We start from the raw sequence: 25,569 nt of genomic DNA, 5'->3' as shown, positions 1-25,569 counted from the left end.
ACTTTTTTTGAAAACTTTTTTTTTTTACACAGTGTAACATAATCTATGTAATACAATAATCTATATAATAAAGGCAATTTTTAAGCTTGTAAAATTGCCGCAAATAGAATGTTTCAAGATTCCTTGTAATGTCATGTAAAACAATTAGCAAAATAATTTAGCAAATATTCCCATTAATCACTTTAGAATATTCTAAAGTCTCTTTTTCCAGTGTTTTGTCATTTCTTAGTTTAAGATACTTTGTAAAAGTTAAATTTTACCGGATTTTGAGAGGAACATTTAAAAATGTAAACCAGCATAATAGTTATAGTCTTTTATGCCCTCTTACATTTTTGGTGAATTACATAAAATGAGAGTGGTATAACGAAAAAGAGTGTAGGATTTGACTTTAGAACTTTGGTTCACCTCCCACCTACAGCACTGATTACCCTGTAAGTTTGGGTGATTCACCTTGCCTCCTTGGCTAGTTTTCCTTCTCAGTAAAATGAGGATAATAGTTTCTGTCTCTCTGACTTTTGAGGAGGAAAGGAATAAGGAAGCTAGGCTATGACCTTGCATACTACAGAGCCTACTGCCTGGTTAGAGCCCCATACAATTCAGTCTGAAAAGGAGTACAAGGTATTCTTGGTATTACCGAACTTTTTTTTTTCTGAACAGCCCATTTTCTTGTATGTGAGTTAGTAAGAAAATAAACAAAAGTGGACATATTTTCCCTTACTTAAGCACCGCCTTTATCTTACATGTGTGCTAGCTAGATGTAGTTGATGTAAGTAATACTTGTTCTGTGAGCATGGAGCCTCCTTGTTGAGTTTAATAAAAATCTTAGTGAAATGCTGTTCTATGTTCTGGAAACTATTATTTGAATATGTAGAGGCTCTTATATTGTAGCTTTTTCCCTAATAAACATAATACACATTTATTGTAGAAACTTTGGGAAATACTGAAAAGCTCAAAGAACAAAATAAAAATTTTGCCTTTCAGGGAGCATCACTGTTGGTTTGGTGTATATTATTCCAGTCTTCTGTCTTTTAAGTTCTTCCCTTCCTCTCTTCCTTCTATATTACTAGTACATGTTCATGGTAAAAACAAAGCTGGAAGATAGAAACAAAAAGAATGTAAAAAACTGCCCGGATTCCTGCCACCCACAAGCAGTTAGTGCTAAGAGATGATTACCCCTCAAGGTTTTAAAAATATGTTCAGTAATATTTAAAAAAATGGGATTATAGTTGTTCTGACTATAATAGAGCCTAATCTTTTCACCTAACAGTGCATCTTGAATGGTTTATATACCAGGGCATTTCAAAATGAAAATACCCGTTTTTAAAATTATAACAAATAATATAATTGTAAAAAATGTAGACACCAGAAACCTGGATAGAAGGAAGTAAATACCACCTGATGTTCTGCCACTTAGACACATACACTGTAAATTTTTGAAGATCTATTTTTTCCATACCTTTTGTTCTGCGCATGTATCCTTGTATGTGTGCATTTAAAAGAATGAACTATTACTGTTATGTGTTGTTTTGTAATTTCTGTTATTCACTTAATAGTATCTTATGAATATGGTTCCTGTCAGTAGAAGAGGTTTTTCTCTTGAGTCCATAGAGAAGTTCCAATACTTGTAACTCTTGAAATCAGAAAAAATGTGTGTGTTCTTTTTTTGAGACGGAGTTTCGCTCTTGTTACCCAGGCTGAAGTGCAATGGCGCGATCTCGGCTCACCGCAACCTCCGCCTCCTGGGTTCAGGCAATTCTTCTGTCTCAGCCTCCTGAGTAGCTGGGATTACAGGCACGCGCCGCCATGCGCAGCTAATTTTTTGTATTTTTAGTAGAGACGGGGTTTCACCATGTTGACCAAGATGGTCTCGATCTCTTGACCTTGTGATCCACCTGCCTCGGCCTCCCAAAGTGCTGGAATTACAGGCTTGAGCCACGTGTGTACTCTTATGGGGGAACATTTCCACAATTTTAGTCAGTTTTTAAGAGGGCTCTGTGTCATTTTTTAGTGGTATCATTGTATCTACTCTGTGGCTGTGTTATGACTTAACCAATTTTTGAACGTTAATGATAGTGCCCATTTTAAGGTATTTAAGATATTATTAGGTATTCTGTGAACCCTTTGGAACATAGAACCTTTGAGTACTTGTGTGATTCATTCCTTATTCTGTAGAATAAATGCCCAGAAGTAGAATTGTTGGTTCAAAGTTTTGCACATTTAACATTTTGATAGATGTTGCCAAAGCTCTCCCTTGACAAGCATCGTACTATCATCAGTAGTGCAGGAGAAAAAAAACCAATGACCTCTGACCTTACCAAGTAAGGTCAGATACTGAGGTATTAGGGGCTAGATGAATTTTATTTTAGACAAGGTTAATTTTATTTTAGACAAGGTCTCTTTGTGTTGCCCAGGCTGGAGTGCAGTGGCATGATCATGGCTCACTTAAAGATGGTGCATGACAGATGACTTGAGCCTTAAAATTCTAGGCTCAAGTCATCTGCTCACTTCAGCCTCCTGAGTAGCTAGGACTGTAGGCCCACGCCACCGTGCTTGGCTAATTTTTGGTTGGTTGTTTCTTAAAATTTTTTGTAGATGATGTCTTACTATGTTGCTTAGGCCGGTCTAAAATTCTTGGCCCCAAGTGATCCTCCTGCCATGACCTCCCTAAGTGTTGGGATTACAGGCGTGAGCCACCACACTCGACTTAGCATGATTTTTATGATTGTGTAATGTTCTCTTGTACAGCTGGATCACTTTAGCCATTTCTCCCTCTGGCTGTTTCCACTTTAGTCATAAACAGTGCTATTGTAAACATCCTTGTGCATGCATTTCTGTATATGTGTCTGTTTATGTCCTTAGAATACAGTACTGGTAGTAAAATTTCTGGATCAATAAATTATTGAAATTTTAATAATTAAAATTTGGCAAACAATAATTTGCCAAAACATCTTGATTCATTTAAAGGCACCTACCAGTTTATATTTTAGCTTAGAAGGCAACTAGCTGATTACCATTGATTTTATTTAAACACCCTGTTCAATAGACAGCTGGTGTAGTGGAAGAGGCACTGGACTAGTTGGGGGTGGTGGGACTGGCGATTGTGGCTTCTCTTCTTGGAGCCCTTGGCCCTAGCCTGACCCTGCTGCTAGCTTGTGTGGCCTTGGACCAGTTTCCTCCCTTGTCTAGGGCTCTGTTCTCTTTTTAAGGCTACTTCTAAAATCCTTTCCTAGGAAGTTCTTGAAGTTTTTACTTATAAATGGAAGGTTCTTTTTGAAATAACAATTTGGTAATCGAGGAACAGGGCAAGTATCAGACCACTATTCTGTTTACTTAGAGCACTTCTGGATGTACAGCTATGTCTCAGACAGTCTGAAGTTAAGACTTTGATGCTTGTGTTTATCAGTTTTAATGATTACATCGTTTGGCAAATTCAGTATGTGTTGGTTATGCTTTTCTTCCCAACCAGATAAAGGTTCACAGTGGATAACTTCAAATCCAGCATGTTTATCTAGCACAGCAATTCTCATGTTAAAAAACTGTACCAAATACAGGGAAATGAATCTATAGAAATGGAAAAAAGGGGTCCAGAGGAACAAATATGTGCACAATTAAATGGAGCTGGGGTGGGCGGAAAATATATTCCTCTGATGTTCCTGAAGAAGTGTAAGTTTATCCTGTGTGTAGTAGCATTGGTTTCTTAGGCTATTATGGAGTTATGTTAATACTCACTTTCCTGAATGATGAAATACTTTTTTTCTTGATATAAGTTCATGTATGTGCTTATAATGTGGGTTTATTCAAAGGCAAAGGTGTTTTGACAGCCATTTTTCTGTTTGGGCTGTGGTGAGGTTGATAATTGTTTTTTTCCCCTTGAGACAACTCTTGTTCTGTCTCCCAGGCTGGAGTGCAGTGGTATGATCATGAATCACTGCAACTTCTGCCTCCTGGACTCAAGGGATCCTCTCACCTAAGCCTCCTGAGTAGCTGCGACTACAGGTGCATGCCACTATGCCTTGCTAATTTTTCGTATTTTTCTGTAGAGACAGGGTCTCTCCATGTTGCCCAGGCTGGTCTTGAACTCCTGGACTCAAGTGGTCTGCCCACCTCGGCCTCCTAAAATGCTGGGATTATAGGTTTGAGCCACCATGACTGGCCTTTGTGGCCAGGTTGGTAATTTGAACAGTGGAACAGCTGAGCTTAGCACCTCCTCGTTGTTAACTCTGGAGGTGGCTTATGTGCTGATGATCACAGAGAGGTGTGAGGAGAAAAGTGCTGATAATCTTTGGAGTCAGCCCAGTTTGGTTCTGAGACCCGGCAAGTTCTCAATGTCACTGGGTTGGTTTTCTCTTCTTTAAAATAGGAATGATAATGCTGTCTTTTAAAGGGGAGTGTGGACTGGGGTGGTGGCTCACACCTGTAATCCCAGCACTTGGGGAGGCCAAGGTGGGAGGATTGCTTGAGTACAGGAGTTTGAGACCAGCCTGGGCAACATGGTGAGAGAACATCCGGCAAAAAAAAAAAAAAAAAATTAGCCAGGTGTGGTGGTACACACCTGTAGTCCCAACTACTCAGGAGGCTGAGGTAGGAGGGTTTCTTGAGCTTGGGGAGGTTGAGGCTACAGTGAGCTGTGATAATACCACTGCATTCAAGCCTGGGTGACAGAGTGAGACCTTGTCATAAAAAAATTAATAATAAGGGGGGCTGTGAGGCTCAGCTAAAATGAGGTATGTGGAGCGCCTCACACAATTTATAGTTTATACTGACTAATAGTAGATGTTCATCTAATGTTCCCTTCCCGTTTTTGTTCCCATCTAAACAATAACCCCTTAATGAAACAGTCTTAAGGAACGCTTTTTGTTGTCTGACTTCTCATGCAACTTTTGGGTAAGTGACAGTGATGCTCTGTGGACTCATGTTTCTTTCTTATGCATACTCTGATCACCAGGTATCAAGGTTACATTGGTGCAGCCCTAGTTTTAGGCGGAGTAGATGTTACTGGACCTCACCTCTACAGTATCTATCCTCATGGATCAACTGATAAGTTGCCTTATGTCACCATGGGTGAGTGTAAAGTTTCCCTGATGTTTCAGATACTCTTATTTACCAAGATGGTCTCTCTGAACAGCTGGTCTGTTTTCTCTTAGAAGACGAGCTGCAATACAGTGCTTTGATTCATTCAGCAAATATTTACTGAGTTCCTACTACAGATGAGGCCCTGTTCTAGGTGCTTGGTATATAGCAGTGAACACAATTCTGATAGTGATTCCTGCTCTCAAGGAGATTATATTTTAGTTAGTGTAAATAGACAATAAACAACTGTGAGAAATAGAATGCACAGGTGTTATAAACATTTATATATAAATATCATACACAATCTGTGTATTATGAATACACAATCTGTGTATTACGAATATATTTTTTATAGTCCAAAATCTGAAATACTCCAAAATTTTAAAGTTTTTGAGTGCCAACATGATACTCATTGGAACATTTTTATTTTTATTATTTTTTTCTTTTTTGGAATGGAGTCTCGCTCTGTTGCCCAGGCTGAATTGCAGTGGTGTGATCTCGGCTCGCTGCAACCTCTGCCTCCCAAGTTCAAGTGATTCTTCTTCCTCAGCCTCCCGAGTAGCTGGGATGATAGTTGCATGCCACCATGCCCAGCTAATTTTTTGTATTTTTCGTAGAGATGGAAGTTTCACCATGTTGGCCAGGCTGGTTCAAACTTCTGACCTCAAGTAATCTGCCTGCCTTGGCCTCCCAAAGTGCTTGGATTACAGGCACGAGCCACTGTGCCTAGCTTCATTGGAGCATTTTTGATTCTGGAGTTTTGGACTAGGGATGCTAAATTGGTTAAGTATAATGCTGATACTACAAAACCTGAAATCTGAAACAGTTCTGGCCCCTAGCATTTTGGATAAGGGCTACTCAGCCTGTATTAGAAAGTAATACTAAGAAAAAAAGTAATACAGGTGGTTTTGTACTGTAGTTACACAAGAGTTTCCTTTGAGAGAAACTGAGTCAAGTTCATATGGAAACTTATTTTTACATCTGCATATGAATTTGCAATGATCTTAAATAGTTAAATTCACACATGATAAGGGGACTTGGAAATGGTGGGCAGGGGCTGGAGTGGAGGCAGATGGCAGTGTTAAATAGAAAGGGCCAGGCACGGTGGCTCATGCATGTAATCAGTGCTTTAGGAGGCTGAGGTGGGAGGATTGCCTAAGGCCAGGAGTTCAAGACCAGCCTAGGCAACATAGCAAGACCCAGTCTGCACCCTGCCCACCCCACACCCCAAAAAATTAGCTGGGTCTGGTGGTCTGTGCCTGTAGTTCCAGTTGCTTGGGAGGCTGAGGTAGAAGGATGTGTGAGCCCAAGAGTTTGAGGTTGCAGTGAGCTGTGATCAAGCCACTGTACTGCATCCTGGGTAACAGAGTGAGACCCTATTTTTTTTTTTTTAAAGTCAGGACAGGTCTTATGAAGAAGGTGAGATTTGAGTAGAAGTCTAGAGTAGGAGCCTTACATGGAAACTTGGCTGGTACATTTTGACCTAAAGGAGTGACTGTGGTCCTTCTTTACTACTTAATCTCTGAGGGATTGGAGTATTTGATTTCTGTCTGAACCTCAATTTCCTCACCTGTGAAGTGGTACCAATATATAAAGCATCTGCTCCAATGCTTGGCCTGTAAATAGTAATAACTTTTCCCCCCATTTCTCTTCCTCATTTGCTAACTAACTTTGTACATTTATGTTTTAGCTCTAGCTGCTAGATAGATTTTTTTTTTTTAACAAGTTCTCACTGCTGCACGGGCTGGAGTACAATGGTGCGATCATGGCTCACTGTAGCCTCAACCTTCCTGGGCTTAGGTGAATCACCCACTGCAGCCTCCTGAGTAGCCGTGACTACAGCCGCGTTCCACCACGCCTAATTTTTGTATTTTTTATAGAGATGGGGTTTCACCATGTTGCCCAGGTTGGTCTTGAACTCCTGGGCTCAGGTGATCTGCCTGCTTTGGCCTCCCAAAGATGCTGGGATTACACGCCGCTGATAATTTTCTTTTTTTAATGACTGCAAAAAATAGTGATACAATTATATTTAGAAGAATGGGGATTTTGAAGTTCTAACATTTATGTTAATGCTTCTGGGTCAAATTGCATAAGTCCAGAAATTTGAACAGGTTGTGTGTATGGTGTGTAGCTGGTGTTTTGCCAGCTGTCGTTTACCTCTCTCATATTTTCTGTCTTGGTGTCTTGGCTTCACAGCTAGGAAAACTGCTGCCTTGAATAGTTTGGAAATTGCCAGTTTGAGACTTTGCTGTGCCATTGTGTTGTTAACTAGTCTCTTACAAGGTTTTTATATAACAGATGTTCACTGTTTGTTGGGGAGATGATTTACCCCCAGATACCATACGGATGAATCTTTGTAATTATTCTAAAATGAAGATACGGTAATTTTAGAATTGTTCTGAATTGCTTTATTCAAATGTGTTTGTTATCTTCATTAAAGTATTGCTTGTATTTCTCCCTAGCTGATATCTTTAAATGGTGGTAAAGGTGAAATAACCTTTTCTATTAGTTTTATTTCTTCTTTTTTTAAAACAATTTCAGACTTGCAGAAAAGTAAGAATGTTGAGCAGACACTGATCTGTGCTTTCCTCAGATCTGTCAGTTAGCATTTTGCCACATTAGCTCTGCCTTTCTCACACACATTGTTATTCCCGCTGTCATTGTTTCAGGTGTGCGGGGAACCATTTGAGAGTAAATAGTAGGCACCACAACCCTTCACCTCAAGATGTTCTCTTCTGTCACCCTGATAAAGTCATGAAATTAAGAAATTTAACATTGTTACAAAGCAGCTTCATTTGTAAAATGGGAAAATTGGTTTCTCTTGCCTGTGAACTGTGGTAATTTGTGTCATGAGCATAAAGCTGCATTAGGAAAAGTTGTTGCAAGTGAGTAGGTAGCAGCTTTGTGTCTGCCCACGTCACTTCTGCTACCTACTTTTTGCTTTTTCCTGGCCAGCGGTGACCTCCTGTCTCTCCAAGTCTAATTTGAATTCCAGGTGATGGGTCCACAGCTCTGAGTTTATAGGAGAATTCTGTTTAGAAACCACTGACTCCACCCAGACAGATTTTGCTGCCCTGAAATACCAGATGAAGGAGAATGAGACATCAGTAACATCTGATTTTAATACCTAAGAAAATTGTTACTTTGAGGTCTTGTGTGTTCCTCTGTTAATTTATGAGCTCTTTAGGGAGTGCCTTCTGTGTAAAGGCACCATTGCAGGCAGCACAGATAGAGGTGAATTACCAGGGTCTTTGTCCTCAGATACTCACTCTAATGGGGGAGGCAGGAGAGGGCCCCAGGAAGAAAGGGCCACTTCGAACTGGGGAATTCAGGAAGAGCTTCACTTGAGCCTAGTCTTAAAAGGAGGATTGGATCTCTTCATTCGTTAGCTGTGTAACGAATCCCTCCAAAGCAACCACTGTTAGGAATTGTTTGTATTTTTTTTCAGAAAGTATGTTATGATACACCTTCATGAATCTCCTTCTCTGTCATCTAGTTACACCTTTAAAAAAAAAACCACAAATGAGCTCATGTTATACATAATATTCTTCTCTTATATTAACTTGTTTGGAAGAAGTTTTTGTATCAGCATATGTAGGCCTGTAGAATTTCTGTAGTAGCAAGCTGTACAGAATTGTATTATGTGGCTATACCATGCTTGACTGACCCATTCTTATACTGTTGAATATCTTGCTTTTCATATTTTGGTAACAAATGTGTCTTGGTCTACTTGTATAGATACGTATTTCATTTAGATAAATTCTTAGCAGTGGAATTTCTGGATTAAGGTGTACGCATGTTTTGGCCAGCATTCTCTGTTGCAATTGAGCCACCAGATGATTTAAGGAAGAGAGATTTTTTTTGAGAAAGGATAGTAGGTGGCTCACAGCAGAGTTGGGAGGGCAAGAACTGGGTTTGGGGCCAAGAACAGTGTCTCAGTCTACACTGTGGGCACAGCCGGTGCTGGGCCCTGGCTGCCGCAGAACTGAGCCGCCTTGCCGTCCCTTCCACTACCAGAGAGTTCCTCCGGGGGAAGGTGGGTGCTTCTGACTGATGAAGCTCAGCCTCCCGCTCAGATGGCGGTGGAATTCTCTGGACACAGGCAGGAAATACAGCTGCTGGGCAGCCCAGAAAAATGACAATGCATTTTACCTTTTGAGAGCTATTGCCAAATTGCTGTCCAAAAAGCTGGCACAAGTTGATACTCCCAGTAGAGAATACAAGGATGCCTGTCTCCCACCAGCTCGTGGACACTGAGTATTTTTGCCAATCTGATGGGTGAAAGTGGGAAGAAAGAACACTTAAACGCCTGAGGGATGAGTAGGAATTAGTCGCGTCACGAACCCCTTAGCCCCAAGGGATAGGCCTCAGGCCTGTGGTGCACAGGGGCTCTGTGTGGTTAAGCACTGAAAGGCCAGAGTGTGCTGCATGGGTGTGGCAGGAGCAGTGGGTGGGGGTAGGGCAAGGGACTCGTGGAGGGGGTGTGGCAGAAGCAGAGATGGGGAGGGTGGAAGAGGGATGAATGTTGTGGGGTGTGGAGCATAGGCAAGGTTGGAAAGCGAGGCCCTGGGGGTCCAGACTCTGCAGGCGGAGCTGTTTTGATTTAGTCCTGGAGGTTTCCAGCTCCAGTTTTCAAGCCAGGGAATGAGAGGATTAGCTTTGCTTGTTAGAAGGAGCAGCTGACAGCTGTGGGGAGCATTGGTGTGAGGGGCCTGGAGCAGGGAGGAAGCTTGCATCCTGGTCAGAAATGTTGAGGGTGTGAACGAATCCAGTGGCGGTAGGGATAACCACTGTCATTACAGAGACCTCTCAGAAGCCAGCTAACCTATTCTGTTGTCATTCTCTCCTTATCTTCCTCAGCGCCAGCTCCTTGCTGGCTCTTGGCTGCGGTGTTGCAGTTGCTCCTTCACCTGGGGCCACCTCCCTTTACACTTGGGCTCTAGGCCCTTTTTCTCATCTCATTTCCTGTTCTTCCTTCCCTTGTGCCCTGGGCTTCTGTGGCAACAGGTCCCTGGCCCTCCCCTGAACAGAGTCTAACACCCACTGCTGCCTTCTTTCAGAAACACGTTTTCTGCCTGGAGTGTTCCTCTTCCCCACCCTGAGTGTAGCCCGGAAGCCATTCCCTCCTGGCTGCCCCCTGTGGAGATAGCAAGTCCCTCCCAGGAGTGAGGGAGGATCCCAGGATTCTGGCCTTGGCCCCACTTTGCCTGCTTCCCCTAGGCCTTGTCTCTCCTGCCCCTGCACAGTTCTAGCCCTCTGAGAGCAGCATCTGTGCCTTACTCCCAGGGTCTCATGGAGCCCTGTGCAACTCAATGTGAATATTTGATGGTGAATTAATTTTGATTCTCCAACTTGTTTGTGCTATAAAGAATGGAACTTTGTGTTAGAAACCTTAGCTGCTGCTCATTGTTTGTGAACTAGTGGTTTACAGTACCCCTGGAATGCATTGGGTTTAGATTGCGTTCCATTCGTGTGTTCCCAGTTTAGCTAAAGTGTTGTAAATGTGACAGTTCCTTTTATTTATTTATTTTTTTGATTTAAGCTAGTATTATTTTAAATTTAAAGCATATTTATGGAATGTCTCCGTGCCAGAGTCTGCTGGGTGCTGGCACATTATTTTCAGTTAAAATTCACTGTAAGGGATGCTGTTATTGCTATTTTACTGATGAGAAACCTGAAGCTTAAAGAGATTTAGCAACTTGACCTAGTGGCACTCAGCCCGTTAAGTGACAAAGCTGGGATTTGAACCCTTGTCTTCCATCTCCAGCAAGCCCCAGTACGGCACAGCTGCTGTGATTTGATCATCCTGCAGATGTGATTTCACTTAGCTATTAAGCCTCACTTCTGAATACTACACGTTCACACAAATTCCCAAAGTGTGCTTACTTGTTTTTGTATTTTTGACTGTTCTCTGCGTAGATTCTCTGTCCTGCATGTTGAAAACAGTATTTACTGAAACAGCCTTACTGCAGCAAAAGAAATTAAAAAAAAAAAAAAAAAATATATATATATATATATATGTATATCCACAATTATACTACACCAAGACAATGTGATGTTTACTTTTTGTTTCTTTCCAATCCAAGTCCACTGTGAAGAGGAGCTCTTTACAGAGAATGTAAGATCACGGTTTTGTGCTGGCCTGGGCTTTGTCTCTGTGGCTCTCTGACTTTCTTTCAGCCATTGTTCTGTGGTCGTAGCTGTGCAGGGCTGCCTTTCTTCCTAATCTGAGTTCGATTTTTGTTGTTTTGTCTCTTATTTTTTGTTTCCCTTCCCATCCCGTTTATGCCTCCCCTTCCACCCCCTTCTTTCCCTTTCCTTTCCTTTTGAGGGAGTGAGGAGCGGGATGTTGGGATTTGAGAGAGAACTCAGAATTTCCAAAATTTGGTGGAATTTTTTTTTTTTTTTTTGAGATGGAGTCTCACTCTGCCACCTAGGCTGGAGTGCAGTGGCTCAGTTTTGGCTCACTGCAATCTCTGCCGCCCGGGTTCAGATGATTCTGCCTCAGCCTCCTGAGTAGCTGGGATTACAGGCGTGTGCCTGTAATTAGCCATGCCAGGCCAATTTTTGTATTTTTAGTAGAGACAGGGTTTCACTATGTTGGCCAGGCTGATCTCAAACTCCTGACCTGAAGTGATCCGCTCACCTCACAAAGTGCTGGGATTACAGGCATGGGCCACTGTGCCTGTCCTGACTCTGTTTTAATTCATGCTTCTTATTTTGAGTGAGCTATGAACCAAACCTCAAACTCCAAATAAAATAGAAGGTCCTCCTAAATGAAATGCCTCCATGGAACATTAGCATTCACTGTGGAATCAAGGCTCTGTAATTGTAGCTTAAGTGAGAAAATGAATATTTCATCTGAATTCTCATGTTTTAGTTAGATTGTGAGTTTTTTATTATGAAAAATAAAACTTTGTAATTAATCTTTTTTTTTTCTGAGTGATTTGACAGTGAGAGCTGGAAGCTACAAATTAACCGGAAGACAAGGGTGTCTAAATTTTGTCTACCCATGGGCCTGTATTGGCGACTAGCCAGGCGCCTGAAGGCTGCTCTTAATTTACATTAAATAGAAGACACCTGTCTTGTCTTGCTCCTCTTTAACTTGCGGGCACAGCTGGATCTCTATTGAGCGCTGGGTCCTCGAGCCTCCTCTCTGAGGACTGGCCTTCCTGAGAGTTTACTTGGGAAACTAATATATCAGACTCCTTGTGGTGTGGCCCCTGGATAGCTTCTGCCCTAAAACCTTATTTGTAGACATGACATTGACCATAATGAGAGCAACGTTCATCCAGCTAAAGCACCTGCACCTGTTGCGGGATGCTTTACTGATAAAACCTTTGCAACACTGTGAGGTGGGTACCATTATCCCTGTCTTAAAGATGAAGAAACTGGGCTCAGAGAGGTTACTTGTCACGGTACCACAGCAAGGAAGTACATGAGTTGGAATGGGAACTTTAGTCTCTTTTTCCTGTTGGTATGTGGCATGTAGTTTTTTTCTCCAAAAAGAAAAAGGATCCCTTTGGTTTCATTTCCTTCTTTTTTAAGAGAGTAATTTGGAAGAGATTGCTGGTGATGGATTGATTTGATTGTTAAGAGCCAGGCAAGTCAAATTTTTTGCCTTTATTAAGAAAGGGAAAGCATTTTAGTTATGCTTTTATAGACATAATGTGGGTTCCTTTAATTCTCAGATTAATTAGCTTATTCTTTGAACTTGCCAGTTTTTCTTTATTAGGCAAGCTGAAGTGGTGTCAGAGGAAGCTTGGGGACCATCTTTTGCTATTAGCTTGGCAGTGTTCCTTGTAGCAGCATGGGCAAGGTATATAAAATTTTTGTTTTTGCCTGCTTATCCACATAGAGAATTAACATGAATAATATTTCAAGCATGACATTCCTGAAAATGAGGTCCTTGGACAATTTAGGAATACTAACTTAAGGAATAAACATTGGTATGCACCATTAGGGAAGACTTGGGGTCACTGCCAGGGCCATCCAGGTAAAATTCTCTCTCCAGATAAACTGGTTATACAGTTTCCTAATTACTGGAATGCATCTCCTAAGTCCCAGTTTACAGGGCCCCCAAGCAGTTTGAAAGATGTGGGACAGAGTAGGAAACATACTGAATGTCTCACCTTTTGGGCAAAAGAATCTTAAAATTAAGTGAGAACTTAGAAACATCGATAGGGAGTTCGGACTTGCCATTTTTACACTAAAGTACAACCTTTTCTGTATTTTTATACTAAAGCACAACCTTGATACAGATATTTTCATATCTCCTCATGACTTGATTTTGAGAGTTATCCTGTGCTGGATCAAATTAATGCACTTTTAAGTTTGCAGATGTTTCTTCCATATTCATTTTCAACTCTTAAATTGGGTGCAAACTTAGCATGTTTATTTAGTCAATAAAAACCTTCTCAGAGGGCGTATATATGGACTTCATAGCTGTGTGTTGCTGGAAATTCTTTTGCCTGTTTTTGGGTCAGCAATGTGGTTGACTATGTACAAGAGGCTTTAGAAGCATGTGTTTCCATTGGAACTGGATTGTTTCTCTGCCCGTGCTCTCTGTGGGCCAGGGGCTGGGCAAGGGAGGAGCTGTGCTAGTCTAGGAAACCCTATTTCGGCAGGAGCTTTGTCCACATAGCCAGTGACTGCCTGGAGTGGGCTTTTCTGTAAACTCCTGAAGTATCACTTAGGATTCTAGAAAAAGAGGTGGAAGCCCTTGCTTTGGTCCCAGTTCTGCTTGACCAGAGCCTAGTCACCTAACCTCTGGAACCTCATAACCCCTCTTTTTAAAATCAAGCTACTTTTTTTGACTTGGGAAGGTCACAGGGTTGTTGGGATGCTGAAATATTGCATTTTATGTGCACACGCTCTGTAAATCAGTGTGTGCTTTTTATGTACGTATGTTGCTCTTGGTCATTTTTTTGAGGCAGTGTGGCTGAGTGAAAAGAACTGGTTTTTGAAGTCAGATTGGGTTCAGATCTTTTTTAAAAATATAACTTATTTATTTTTATTTTTTAGATGCAGGGTCTTGTTCTGTCGCCCAGGCTGTAGCACAGTGGTATGATCATAGCTCGCAGTACCCTCAAACTCCTGAGCTCAAGTGATCCTTCCACCTCAGGCTCCTGAGTAGTTGGGACGACGGGCGCACCACCACTGCATTTTTCTTTCTTTATTTTTTTGGTAGAGACTGGGTCTCACTGTGTTGCCCGGGCTGGTCTGGAACTTCTGGTCTCAAGTGATCCTCCTGCTTTGGCCTCCCAAATTTCTGGGATTATAGGCGTGAACCACTTTGCTCAGCCTGGGTTCAGATCTTAAGTCCAACATTCATTTAGCTGTTTGACTGTGAACATTGATTTCTTCTGTAAAATGATGACTTGAGAAACTGTCCTATGCTTACTTCATGTGTGAGCATGAAGTGAGGTACCAAATATAAGAATCTTCTGTATGTGGCATGTAGTAGATGTTTGGTGCATAGTATTTTGATAGTTTTAGGGCCAATACATTTTTCTGTGTGCAGTTGTCTTCGAGATTTTTCTGGCACTTTTTCCTGCTTTAATTAATATAAGTAAGATATACTTTAGAATATTTAAAATGTGCAGTGAATGGATTTTATATCTTAAAATTATGTTGCAATGGAGTGCCAGGTTAAAACAACTGGGAAGCAAAAGCCCATGAAAGTTGAATGAATGCATCATTTCCTGGTTGCTGCAAAGGTGGTACTAAGCCAATAGATGGTGCCGTTATATCAGGAAATGAGAAAATATTTACTTCTAAAATTTATCATATTGTTACAGGGACTGTAATATAGTCCGCCCTTGCCAGTTCTTTATCTGTTCTAATTAGATTGGATTTTGTTCTTGATTCTGTGTAAAAAAAATATTAAATGCCTTGTATAGACAAAATGGTGAGGTATTGAATTGTGTGGGAACTCTTCCTCTTTTTTTTCCCGTTCTGACATTTTACCACGAAGTCTCCTGATTTGAACTGTCCTTAGCCTGCAACCAAGTAAAAACCCTTGCCAGAGTACTTTTCAGAACAGTTAAAGGAAATGCTCACAGTTTAAAGTTCTTTGCTTTAAACCCCACTGAGAGAGAGTAAGGTTAGCTAGCTCATCTTTACCTGCTCTGGTTTCAGAATTGGACCAGAGTTGCCCCTGCTAATGGAAAGTGCCTTTATTACACTTATGACCTAGTGCTTGATGGCCTTTTACTTCCTCATTGGTCAGACGTTTTAGGCATCAGAAGACTTCACTGTGTGTTTCATAGAATTATCTGGGTTCACGCCTGCATCTCCCATTCCTGGCTGCATGACTTTGGGTAGCCTCCTTCCTTTCTGTGAACTTCAGCTTCTTCCATTCATACAATGAAGATAATACCATCTAGTCCATCAGTGAATTAAAAATGAGAAAATTGATGGAGCTGCACGTTTTTTTTCAGTAAACAGAATTTCTTATTGTTTGCTCACAAGCTCTATGGAAAAGATCCATCTTATGATTAAAACTAGATGTGCTCTATAAATTACTAAAATCTGTGCTCCTTTGGTCTTTGGGGGTTCTGAGGGCCATGAACCCTTAGAAAAGGCCTGGAAAGTGGAATTCCCTGAAATTTGGGAAGCTATTTTTAAGTGTAAGACCCCAGTAAAAGGTACCTTTGAGAGAGCTGCTGGCTCCCCACATTGCTGCAGCAGGAGAGCAGGGTGTGCCTTACACTCAGCTTCGGTTTCTTGGCGGGACGTCGTGGTGTGGGGGACTGATAAAGATAGGCGCATTTTAGGGTAGTTTTCATCCTCCATTTTATCCTATCAATAGAGGTAGGTGATTCCTATGTTTTAAGGAAAAAATGTTCTCTCTCCATATCTTTTGACATTTCATTAAAATGCATTAATAAAACCTTTCACATTTTAGGTCCTGATGCCTTGATTGATAGTCTTTTGTGAGGAATAAGTGTTTATAACCTGTCAGGTCAATGAGATGTTGCAGTTGCAACTGTAAGAAAAATCCCTGTTCCCTTCAATTGGTGTTCTATATTATTAGGGTAAAATTTAACTCCTATTTAACTACATTACATTTAGAAAAGGAATTCCATTTTTTGAAGAATTAGTTTTTGAGTGAAATGATTGGATACCTTAAGAAATATTTTTAGCATATTAAATGGAATAATTTTTTGAATTCATTGGGAATAAAAGGTAGACTTTGACACTGAGGTACATTTGCTGATGAAAAAGAAGCATTCTTCCCCCTCATGAGGGGTTTAAATGTAATACTCAGTGCTTACTCAGGAGTGAAAACATCAAATTAAACTGTTTATGCTGACAAAGGACAAATCTGGATTTCAGCAAGCGATGCAAGATTGTCTGATTGCTTGGCTTGCCTCGCCAGGAAGCTTTTGGCCAAGACTTACAATGAAATGCATGCATACAATTAAACCATTTAAAGCCTGCGTCTGTTTTACCAAACAGTAAGAGGTGCTCCACCGCTCTCTAGTGGCTGGACAGGGTCCCCCGGCACCAGCCTTGTTTTATATTCATCAATCAGCTCTGCACACATTGGCATTGTCGGCCTCCAGAGCAAGCACTGGTACCAGGAGACGAGGCCTTAGAGGCAGGAGTGGAGTGAAAAATGATCCCAGTCCGTGGGTCTGTGGAAAGCACCAAATTTTACCCAGGACGAGTGGCCAGTTGACTAACAATGAGCAAATGTGAGTAAGCGCTCTGTCAGGGATAGCTGACACTGATGGATTAGAAAGTTGTATGTGTGACTCTGTTATCGCCGCATACATCTTACACCTTGGCAGGCCACAGTGGTAAACGGGTCCTTGGCTACTTAAAATGGACCACTCTTTAGCAGAAGGAGCAGCTTTTTTCCCTGAGAAGATCTGGTTAAATTGATTTGGGGAAAAGCAGTAGAAATCCATTTTCTGCTGCCTCTCATAACTACATGACTTTAAGAGAAGAAATTCTGAAGACCTCTGTTTCCATGAAAGCTGCCAACCCTGGGACTTGCTGAGAGTGATTGTATAAAATAGCTGCCTGGAGGGCCAGGACCTTGTTGGAGAGGAATTTCATCAGCCAGTTTTTCTTGAGCTTTTACTGTCCCCAGTATTTTGCTTTACATGCAATATCTTATGCAACCCTCAGAGCCACCCTTTGAGGAGGGTGCCTCCTCTCCCCTGCCCTTTGTGTGGGGAAGGAACCCAGTTTGGTAGGGCTGCTGTGCTGCTTGGTTTACGATCACAGCATTCACACTGTGCTTGATGCGATTGCTTGTGCCTCCTGGAGCAACTTTGGCAGCCTTGCAGAGCTTGGAGTGATGTGCCCTGCTAGGGAGCGCCAGGGCTGGGCACCTTCTGTGCCTCTTGGTGTTCGCAGACCCTGCTGCTGCTGCGTGGGGACCTAGAAATGGTTTCTTTGAAGAAAGAGTGGGAAGTTGCCCTTCTGAAAGGTGCAGGAGCTCAAGAACCCATGCTTCAGAACAGGACCTAGGTTTCAATCTTGGCTCCACCTCCCATTGACTCTACTGCCATGGGCAAACCATTTAAAACCAGTTGAGTCTCAATTTTCTTGTCTATAAAAGGAGCAAATACTCCCAGTACTTGAGTTCAGTGTTCAGGACCTAAGACCCTCAATAAATATTTTCCCCTTTCCCAATTGGAGAGTTAGTGAGCACAGCCCTTATTAGAAAAAGCAAATTTCTACCTTTCAAGTCCTTCCTGACATTTGACTTAGAAGCAGCAGGTTTTAGGAAATTATTTTAGTCTTTTACTGTTTCTTTAGCATGTCTAATAACATAGATTATAGAATTGCTAAGTTTGTTTAGTATTTTAGTGAACTCTGACTTATAAAAATAACACATTTTTAAATGTACATAACAAGTAAAAGCAATATCCAGACTGTAAAATTTCAGATTTCATCCTGAATTGGATTGTTCTCTCAGAAAGAGTTAGTTTCAGAGTGAATCACTAATCCTGGTAAGCTAAGATCGAAACACTTTCAGAGGTTTTAGAAAATGGAGACTAATTTTAGTTAGTTTTTTTTTTTTTAATGAGGCTATTTCAAAATAAATGCTGTTATAACAGATACTTGAGTGGCATTGCTAAACAGTGACTGGCATATGTTTAATCATTTAAAACATTTAACTAAATTTCAGTCTCATTTGAATTTCCAAGCAAAACAATACAAATTAACTATATCCAGATGTGTGTGGTAATCGTTTAGCTGAAATCTAAAGAAAAAGCAACTTTGAAAGCATGCTTTTTTGGGGTGGGGAGCTAAGAAAAGATAGCTCCTTCTCCCAGGCTTACTTGCTAATCTTGATTTCAAGCATTTGGCTTTGCTATTTAAGAGGCAAACGTGGTGGAATGGAAAGCACATCGCACACTTTAAATTCAGAAAGATCTGGCTTCAGAATCCCAGATTTGCTCATCACTGGCTGTGTGATCTGGGCACATTCCTTGTCTCTGAGCTTTATTCTCCTTTTGTAAAATGGGGCTACTACTACCTGCCATGCCTGAAGAGCAAGCAAAACTGACATGATTGTGCTTTGAAAGTTCTTAAGTACTATGTGTATCTGTTGTAGTTTGTTCCGTGCTGTGTTTGCCACTGAGCACACTTCTGGATAAGTGGGGTCTAGTTCCATGCTGAAATGCTCAGGGGACTTTATTATTATTATTAATTTTATTTTACTTTCTGAGATGGAGTTTCGTTCTTGTTGCTGAGTCTGGACTACAGTGGCTCAATCTCAGCTCATGGCAACCTCTGCCTCCCCGGTTCAAGCAATTCTCCTGCTCCGGCCTCCTGAGTAGCTAGGATTACAGGCATGTGCCGTCACACCCAGCTAATTTTGTATTTTTAGTAGAGACAGGGTTTTTCCGTGTTGGTCAGGCTGGTCTTGAACTCCCGACCTCAGGTGATCTGCCTGCCTTGGCCTCCCAAAGTGTTGGGATTACAGGTGTGAGCCACCGTGCCCAGCCACAGACTTTATTATTAAGATGATTGTACCTCTAAGACAGTCCTAAGGAAGCCCTCCTAAGCGTGGTGGTAAGGAGAGACATGGTGTATTTGTGATGATTGATTGCTGCTGTTCTTTGGGTCTGTTGACTCATGCAAGGATTGACCTTTAGGCCCTTGTATACAAATTTAAGGATTAAGCTGCCTGCTGCTGCTGTTGTACAGTAAGACTATGACAGCTAGCAAAGTCTTGTCTTTTGCTTGTTTTTTCCATTCCTTCACAATGTTGGATTTTCTCCAAGATTATACCTTAAAAAATTGCTATTAATGCATACACTTTGAATAAAAATTTAAAAATACAAGTAAACAAAAAAAAGCACTACCCAGAAATAAACGTAATATTTTGATTTATGTGCTTCCAGGTTTGTATAATATATATTGCATAAGTGTATCTGTCAGTTTTGCTTTGGAACATGTTTTTCACCAACTAAATATTATAGCATGAGTATCCACTGCCAAAAAAATTTACTTCTAGTTTGCCATGTTTAATGACTGTGTATATAGTATTTCATTGTTTATTTTTCCTGGCTCCTGGTTGTTGAACCTTTACATTTACCTCCCAGGAATTTTTTTCCCCTCTAATCCAAACAATTATCTCTTTAGATATGTGACTTGGGTATTTGTCCATGTGTTTCTTTAGAATAAGTCCCTAACAGGCTTGCTGGTTTGGTGGTATGTATAGCTGTGTGATTTCTAGTTGGTGTTTCTAAATTGCCCAATCGAAGAGCTCTATCCATTTTTGCTTCTCCAAGTGTGTCAGAGAGCCCATTTGATCACACCTTTGACAGCACTATTGTTTTTTATAATCTTTGCTAATTTCAAAGGCAAAAGGTAATTATTTTACTTCAATTCATATTTCTTTGATTGCTAGTGAACTTTATTAGTGTTGCTTAATGTGTATAGACCTTTTCTCTTCTGCAAACTACTGTCTTCTCCGTTAGAGTCCTGATGTATTTATCTGGGAACTCTTTTTAGTTATTAGTGTTCTGCATGTTGCATGTATTTTTCTGAGTTTCAGAGCTTTTATTTTACATTCTTAGAGGAGCTAGTAATTTTTTTTGTATAAGCCAATGGCCTGCTGTTATAAGATGTTTGATTTTAAAAGACTGGGTGGAGGTGTGGTCCTTATGGAACTAGTACTTCGGACCCCCTTCTCCTGGTGCTCAGCAGATGTGGGTGACCCAGAGCATCCTCTCGAGGGTCTGTGGGTGAGTCCGCCCCTGACAGAGCTGGGAAGCAGGCTGAGTGCTCTCTCCAGGACTCCACAGGGCATCGGTTGCAGGAGGAGGGAGCTCTTTGAAAGAGCACCTCACTGGAGCAGCCGTGGAGAGTGTCTGCAGTGGATGGGGGAGTGGAAGCGGGATGAGCCATTTGTCCTCCCTGCCTCCCTGTCTCCCCACAGCCTGGCTCCTGGGTGGGTTGGGAGTTGGGAGTGTTGAGCAGGGTGTGTGGGTGGGCTTGGGGGAGGGCAGTGGTTGCAGGAGGTCAGTCTGAGGGAACTAGGTGGCTGCCATAGTGTCCTCACTATGTGTCACCTCCAAGTACTGGTCACTGAATTGCACCTTGTTTTTCTGTTTTAAAGAGCTTTGTTCTGGAAGCAATACTGAGTACTCAGTAACTGTGGGTATGCTGAAAAGGCAAGCTTGGTGAAGGTTGCTAAGGAGCAGCTTCATGGAAACTACTGATGAGACTGAGAACGTCAGTAGTATTAATGTAATGCAGAAATCCAGGTGATATCACAGTTCACTCCGATGATATCACAGTGGTTTGGATGGGACTAGGACATACAATAGGACTTGGTTTTGTGGTTTTAAAGCCTTTTTTCTTTTTTGAAAATTGAACTGACTTTACACTTGAGTTTGTTTTATATTCAGGCTAGTATGGTAAACTAGGCAATAAAGATTCCTTTATACCTTACCAAAGCATTTACTGCTACCCTCACTCCATCAGGGCCAGCTCAGAGTTGTTTTGGCTCCTTCATTTGGACAGTTGGCTTCACATTTTAGTACAGCTTAATTCAGTGAGCATCTTTCCTAATGCTGCCATGTGTCAGAGACTGTTGGGGATGGGGGCTGCAGATAGGAAAGGATGGACAAGCTACAGCGATGAGAGTGATAAACCCTGTGGGGGTGACGAAGGAAGGCTTCTAGGAAAAAGTGGTCTCTCAGCTGGAGTGTGAAGGTGACTTGTAGTTCTGTGGACTGTTGGGGGAAATGGACTGCTGTGTGCAGTGTGAGATAGGCTTGAACAGGCATGGGCATTTAGGAAATCATGGGCAGTGTGGTGGTGGTGGAGTATCAGGTGTCCATATTGGGGAGGGGAGGGAGCTGAAGGAGGTAGAGACCTGCTCATAGAAGGTCTTGCATATCCTCGCTCAACTGTATTGTGGCATGTAGGACTTTCTGTATGAGAGCATGACATGGGGTCACAGCTGATACAGGAATCCTGCCCTGTGCTTATTTCCTATAGTCCTAGACAAGGAGCTTTCTCACATCAGCGGGTTGCTATGAGGATGATGGAATGACATAAAATAGGCTGCATGGCACATGGCGGGTGCTCAGCAGAAGGCCTTTGTTCTTCTTCTTTGGCTGCCTTCTCCTCCTGACTGGAGTGTAAGTTCTTGGAGGCCTCACCCTTGCTTGTGAAGCGTAGCCTGCATTTGTGGAGAGCATTTCCTCTCTGACGTGCCTTTCCTTCACTGGCATACTTGAGTGTGCCGCAGAGGCCGAGCCCTGGCCACACTGTCCATTGGCTTTTCTGTGTATCTATTCGTTAATGGGAAACCAGACAGTTCTGTTGTCTAAGATGTCCCTGCTTTTGGAATAAAAAGAGCAAATGATCCTTCAAAAGATTTCACCTTGGTTTTATTTATGAAGAGAGTGCCAGGTTAGGTAGTTGATGGTGAAATAACAGAATGTCTCGGGGCATTATTAATGGTTTATGGAGAAAAGAGGGTATAATTTAACATTCTACAGATCACATGGAGGCTGCACTAGAATGGGATGTGGCTGGTGATTTATTGTGTATAGTTTTGGATGTTGGACCAGTATCTAGGAAACTTGAATGAAATTGTCTTTAATTGCTGGTCTCACCGAGTTTATCATCTTTTTTTTTTTTTTGATGGCCAACTTTTTGTTCCTTGTGTCCCCTACTGCACTGCTTTAAAATTTTGTTCTGTTGCCACTTTGTACAGTTGCAGTTGTATTTGAAATTCTCACCGCAGTTTTCTAAATGGCAGACACACATTCAGAGGTACCTGGAAACCTTTGAAAGGTTTTCCGTCTCCAAACACTTCTGTGTATTTCTGAAAAGGGGGCGCCAGAATCTTCCTTTCCTGAAAAGCTGGGAGCAGGAGCTAATTTGCAAGTGATTTAGAAATTATTTTTAATGTTGAATTTCCCTTTCTTTTCAAGTTTATTTTGGGGCCCACTTGTTTTGATTTCATGGGAAGCAGAATCAGGTTGGGAAGCTTGGGAAGCTCCTGCTTTTCAGAAAATTTCGAGAGAGAGAGAGAGAGAGAGAGAGAGAGAGAGAGAGAGTGTGTGTGTGTGTGTGTGTGTCTGTCTGTCTTTGAGGTATAAAAAGGGAAAACAGAAATACGGTGTAGTTAGAGCCCTGAATCCTGTGTTTACTCATGTTCTACCTTTCAGTTCTTCCAAACAAAACAAGAAAATTGCCTGTCCGATAATATAGAGAGGCTCCCCACACTGCAGAGACGCTTTTGTTCCAAGAGTCTGTGGGTTTAGTGTGTTATTTCCACTTAAAGAAATTTTGTCTGTAGTTGTTTCTAGGCAGGAAAAAGGTTTTTAAGGAATAATTATTTGGGAGGGAAATATTTTTCATTTCTTAAATTACTGAGTGAAGCTGAGCAGAAGGAGATATATGTGCCTAGGAAAAATAGAGAAAAAAAATTACTGTGAAATGCCAAAGAAAGAATGGCCCCAGAGAAAAAAACCACTAGTGATTTTTAAGGAAAAATACCCTTAAGGTAAGCTTGATTTTTCTTTTAACAATAATTCATTACAGTTTTCCACAAGTTGTTAGCTAGTAGGTAATGCCCGCCTTCTCCCTGTCCTTTTTTGAATGTTTATTTCTGGCCTCTGGTTGATTACCCTTGGGCTCTTTGTGAAGATATTCTTGGACTCTGTTGGAAGCAGCCTGCTCTCGAATGCTCTGCAGAATTGGCTTATATCTAGAAGTATTTTTTTTCCTGGGATTTCTTCATTTGCAGTTGCCTTGTTCGTTCATGGCAGCTGTCTTTTGCTTTCCACACAAAACCAGCTTGCTTTTACTAGTAAGTCGGAGACTGGTTCTCATCTGGGCCTGAAAACAGCAACTTAGGTGACTTTTCCCCCTTGACCCCTGAATCTCATAGTAAACGTGTGACTCACAAAACGGTGGTGGAGTTTGACCCTGTTTCCACATCTTCAAGGACATGTTTACTTTGAAATTCAGAGGTTTGTTTTGCTGAATTTGCTCTCACATATGTGCTAGTTTTATCTGAGTGTGCTAGTTTTATATCTGTTTAATTTCTATCTCCTTTTCAGGGGGCTTTTAATGTCCCTTTAGATCACCATTTTAATTTTTTTTTTTTAACGGAGAAAAAAATTGTGAGGGGGGAAAATGGGGTTGCCTTTTGCTCCCAAAGCCTAAATGAATAGTCATTGCTTGTAATGCTGGTCTACACTTGACGCTTCCCACTGCTTTAGATGTGATGTATCCGGTACTGTGAAGGTAATGATCCTCAACCGCAGCAATATTCCCTAACAGGAGTATCTGTCATATTCATTGGGATTACCATGTTCATTGATTTGTGTCTGTAAATCTGCTGTTTCTACCCTTTAAATTTGATCTATAATTGGACCTCCTTAAATGGTTCAGATAAGGTAGTCTGTATTTTCTCAATGCGGCATTGCTGTCAGCTTCTCCTTTTTCATTATACATTCAGCAGACTTGATAAAATCAGCAGGACACCTCATTTGAAACTGTTTAATCGCTGCCTTTTTCCTTTGCTAAACCATTGAGGTGGTCAAGCGATGTACACAAATCATTTTAAATAGAAAATATGGTTTTCTCTGTGACCCAGCTAAATAGATAGTGTTATGCAAAACAAGTTAAAAAGTAATAAATGCCAAAAAAATCTTCTAATTGGAGTAAAAAATTGTGGGCAACTCTATCCTCTCTCTAAAAGTGGAGTATCCTGAAATATTGCCAGGACCTGTAAAGACAAGATGATGATTTTCTAAAGATTCTCTGGTTTCTGAACAAAGCAAATTTAAATTTTCAAGTAGTGCTGATCTGCCTTTTGCATCCGTTCAAAGGGAGCCCACACTTATTTGTAATGCCTTTATATCCGACTTTTGTAGGGATAAATTTGCTATCTGTTAATATCTATGCAGCATAACCTTTCAGCCATTTGTTATTGTGATAATAAATTTTTGTTTCTTTGTCATTTTGTCTATTCAGCTTTTACTCTTCAAAGTACAAACTAAAAATAATAGCTCCAAATAAATGCCACACAATAAAGTGTTTTACAGTTGTAGCTGGAATAACCTGGTGGCTGCTGCTTGCGGTCCTATTACCATTGCTGCTGCGGTAGCTTCTTCCCTGCGTGTCAAGGTGACTCTACCAGGGCCAGCTCATTAAAACAATCTTTTCTTTCTAACTGGCTTGGTATTTAGTGCTATACCCAGCAGCCTGCCAAGGCACAATATGGAGCACTAGACTCACAGCATAGAACACGGGAAATTATGTGGTAGTCACTTTCTGAAAGAATACAAATTCTCTATAACCTCATTTTCATGCTTCAGCATTTTATTGTGAATAATTTACAGTTATATCTGTCAGTGGTAGAAGTAGGGCCAGTTGCAGATTTACCTTAGATAGTGGTAAGTGTGACTCCAGGCTTTTGAAGAGCACTGTTTTTACCTGGTTTATGTGGCCCTGTAGAATTAATATTTACACTGCACTTGAATGAAACATTGGGCATGTTTTGCTCTGTTTGTTGCCTCTAGGTAAACTTGAGGTGGAGAGGCTGGGATATCATAAAATACACTAAAAGTGCATCTTTTTCTTATAGGTTCTGGCTCCTTGGCAGCAATGGCTGTATTTGAAGATAAGTTTAAGCCAGACATGGAGGTATGTAAGTCCCTTCAGTTTTATTCTCTTTTAAGTATTTTCCTGGTTTTATCCTGAACATCTGCAGATTGATTGCTGATTCCTCCCAAGCTTGTACAGCACCATTGTTAGTTGGAGTGTTCTTTGGCACAGATGGTCTGTTTGCCGAGGAGACCAGCTTCCTTTTGTAGTGGCCCAGCTGTGCCCTTCCTTGGGCTTGAGGCACTGTCACTATCCAGCTTTTTGCTTTGGGCTTTGGGCTGTCTAGAAATCTTCTTGACTCTAAATGCGGCGGTAATGTGGAATGTTTCCTTGTGCACCAAGTTTTCTGTGTCACGATATCTCAAAATGACAGGTTATTGTTTTCTCTCA

The 25,569-nt window shown here is 41.3% G+C and overlaps 1 protein-coding gene across 1 annotated transcript in view; it reads left to right on the top strand.

Annotated features, from left to right (window-relative positions):
* Positions 1-25,569, top strand: part of PSMB7 (proteasome 20S subunit beta 7) — a 61,524-nt gene that overhangs the window by 5,464 nt on the left and 30,491 nt on the right. The window contains exons 5-6 of the mRNA XM_002743305.6: positions 4,946-5,061; positions 25,160-25,218. Of these exons, the coding sequence (XP_002743351.1) occupies positions 4,946-5,061; positions 25,160-25,218 (175 nt within the window). The remainder of the gene's footprint in view (positions 1-4,945; positions 5,062-25,159; positions 25,219-25,569) is intronic.

This window comes from Callithrix jacchus, chromosome 1 (genome assembly GCF_049354715.1).
Source record: "Callithrix jacchus isolate 240 chromosome 1, calJac240_pri, whole genome shotgun sequence".
Classification (NCBI taxonomy): Eukaryota; Metazoa; Chordata; class Mammalia; order Primates; family Cebidae; genus Callithrix; species Callithrix jacchus.
The sequence above is the reverse complement of the archived record's forward strand: the minus strand, read 5'-3'. Positions and strand labels throughout refer to the sequence as shown.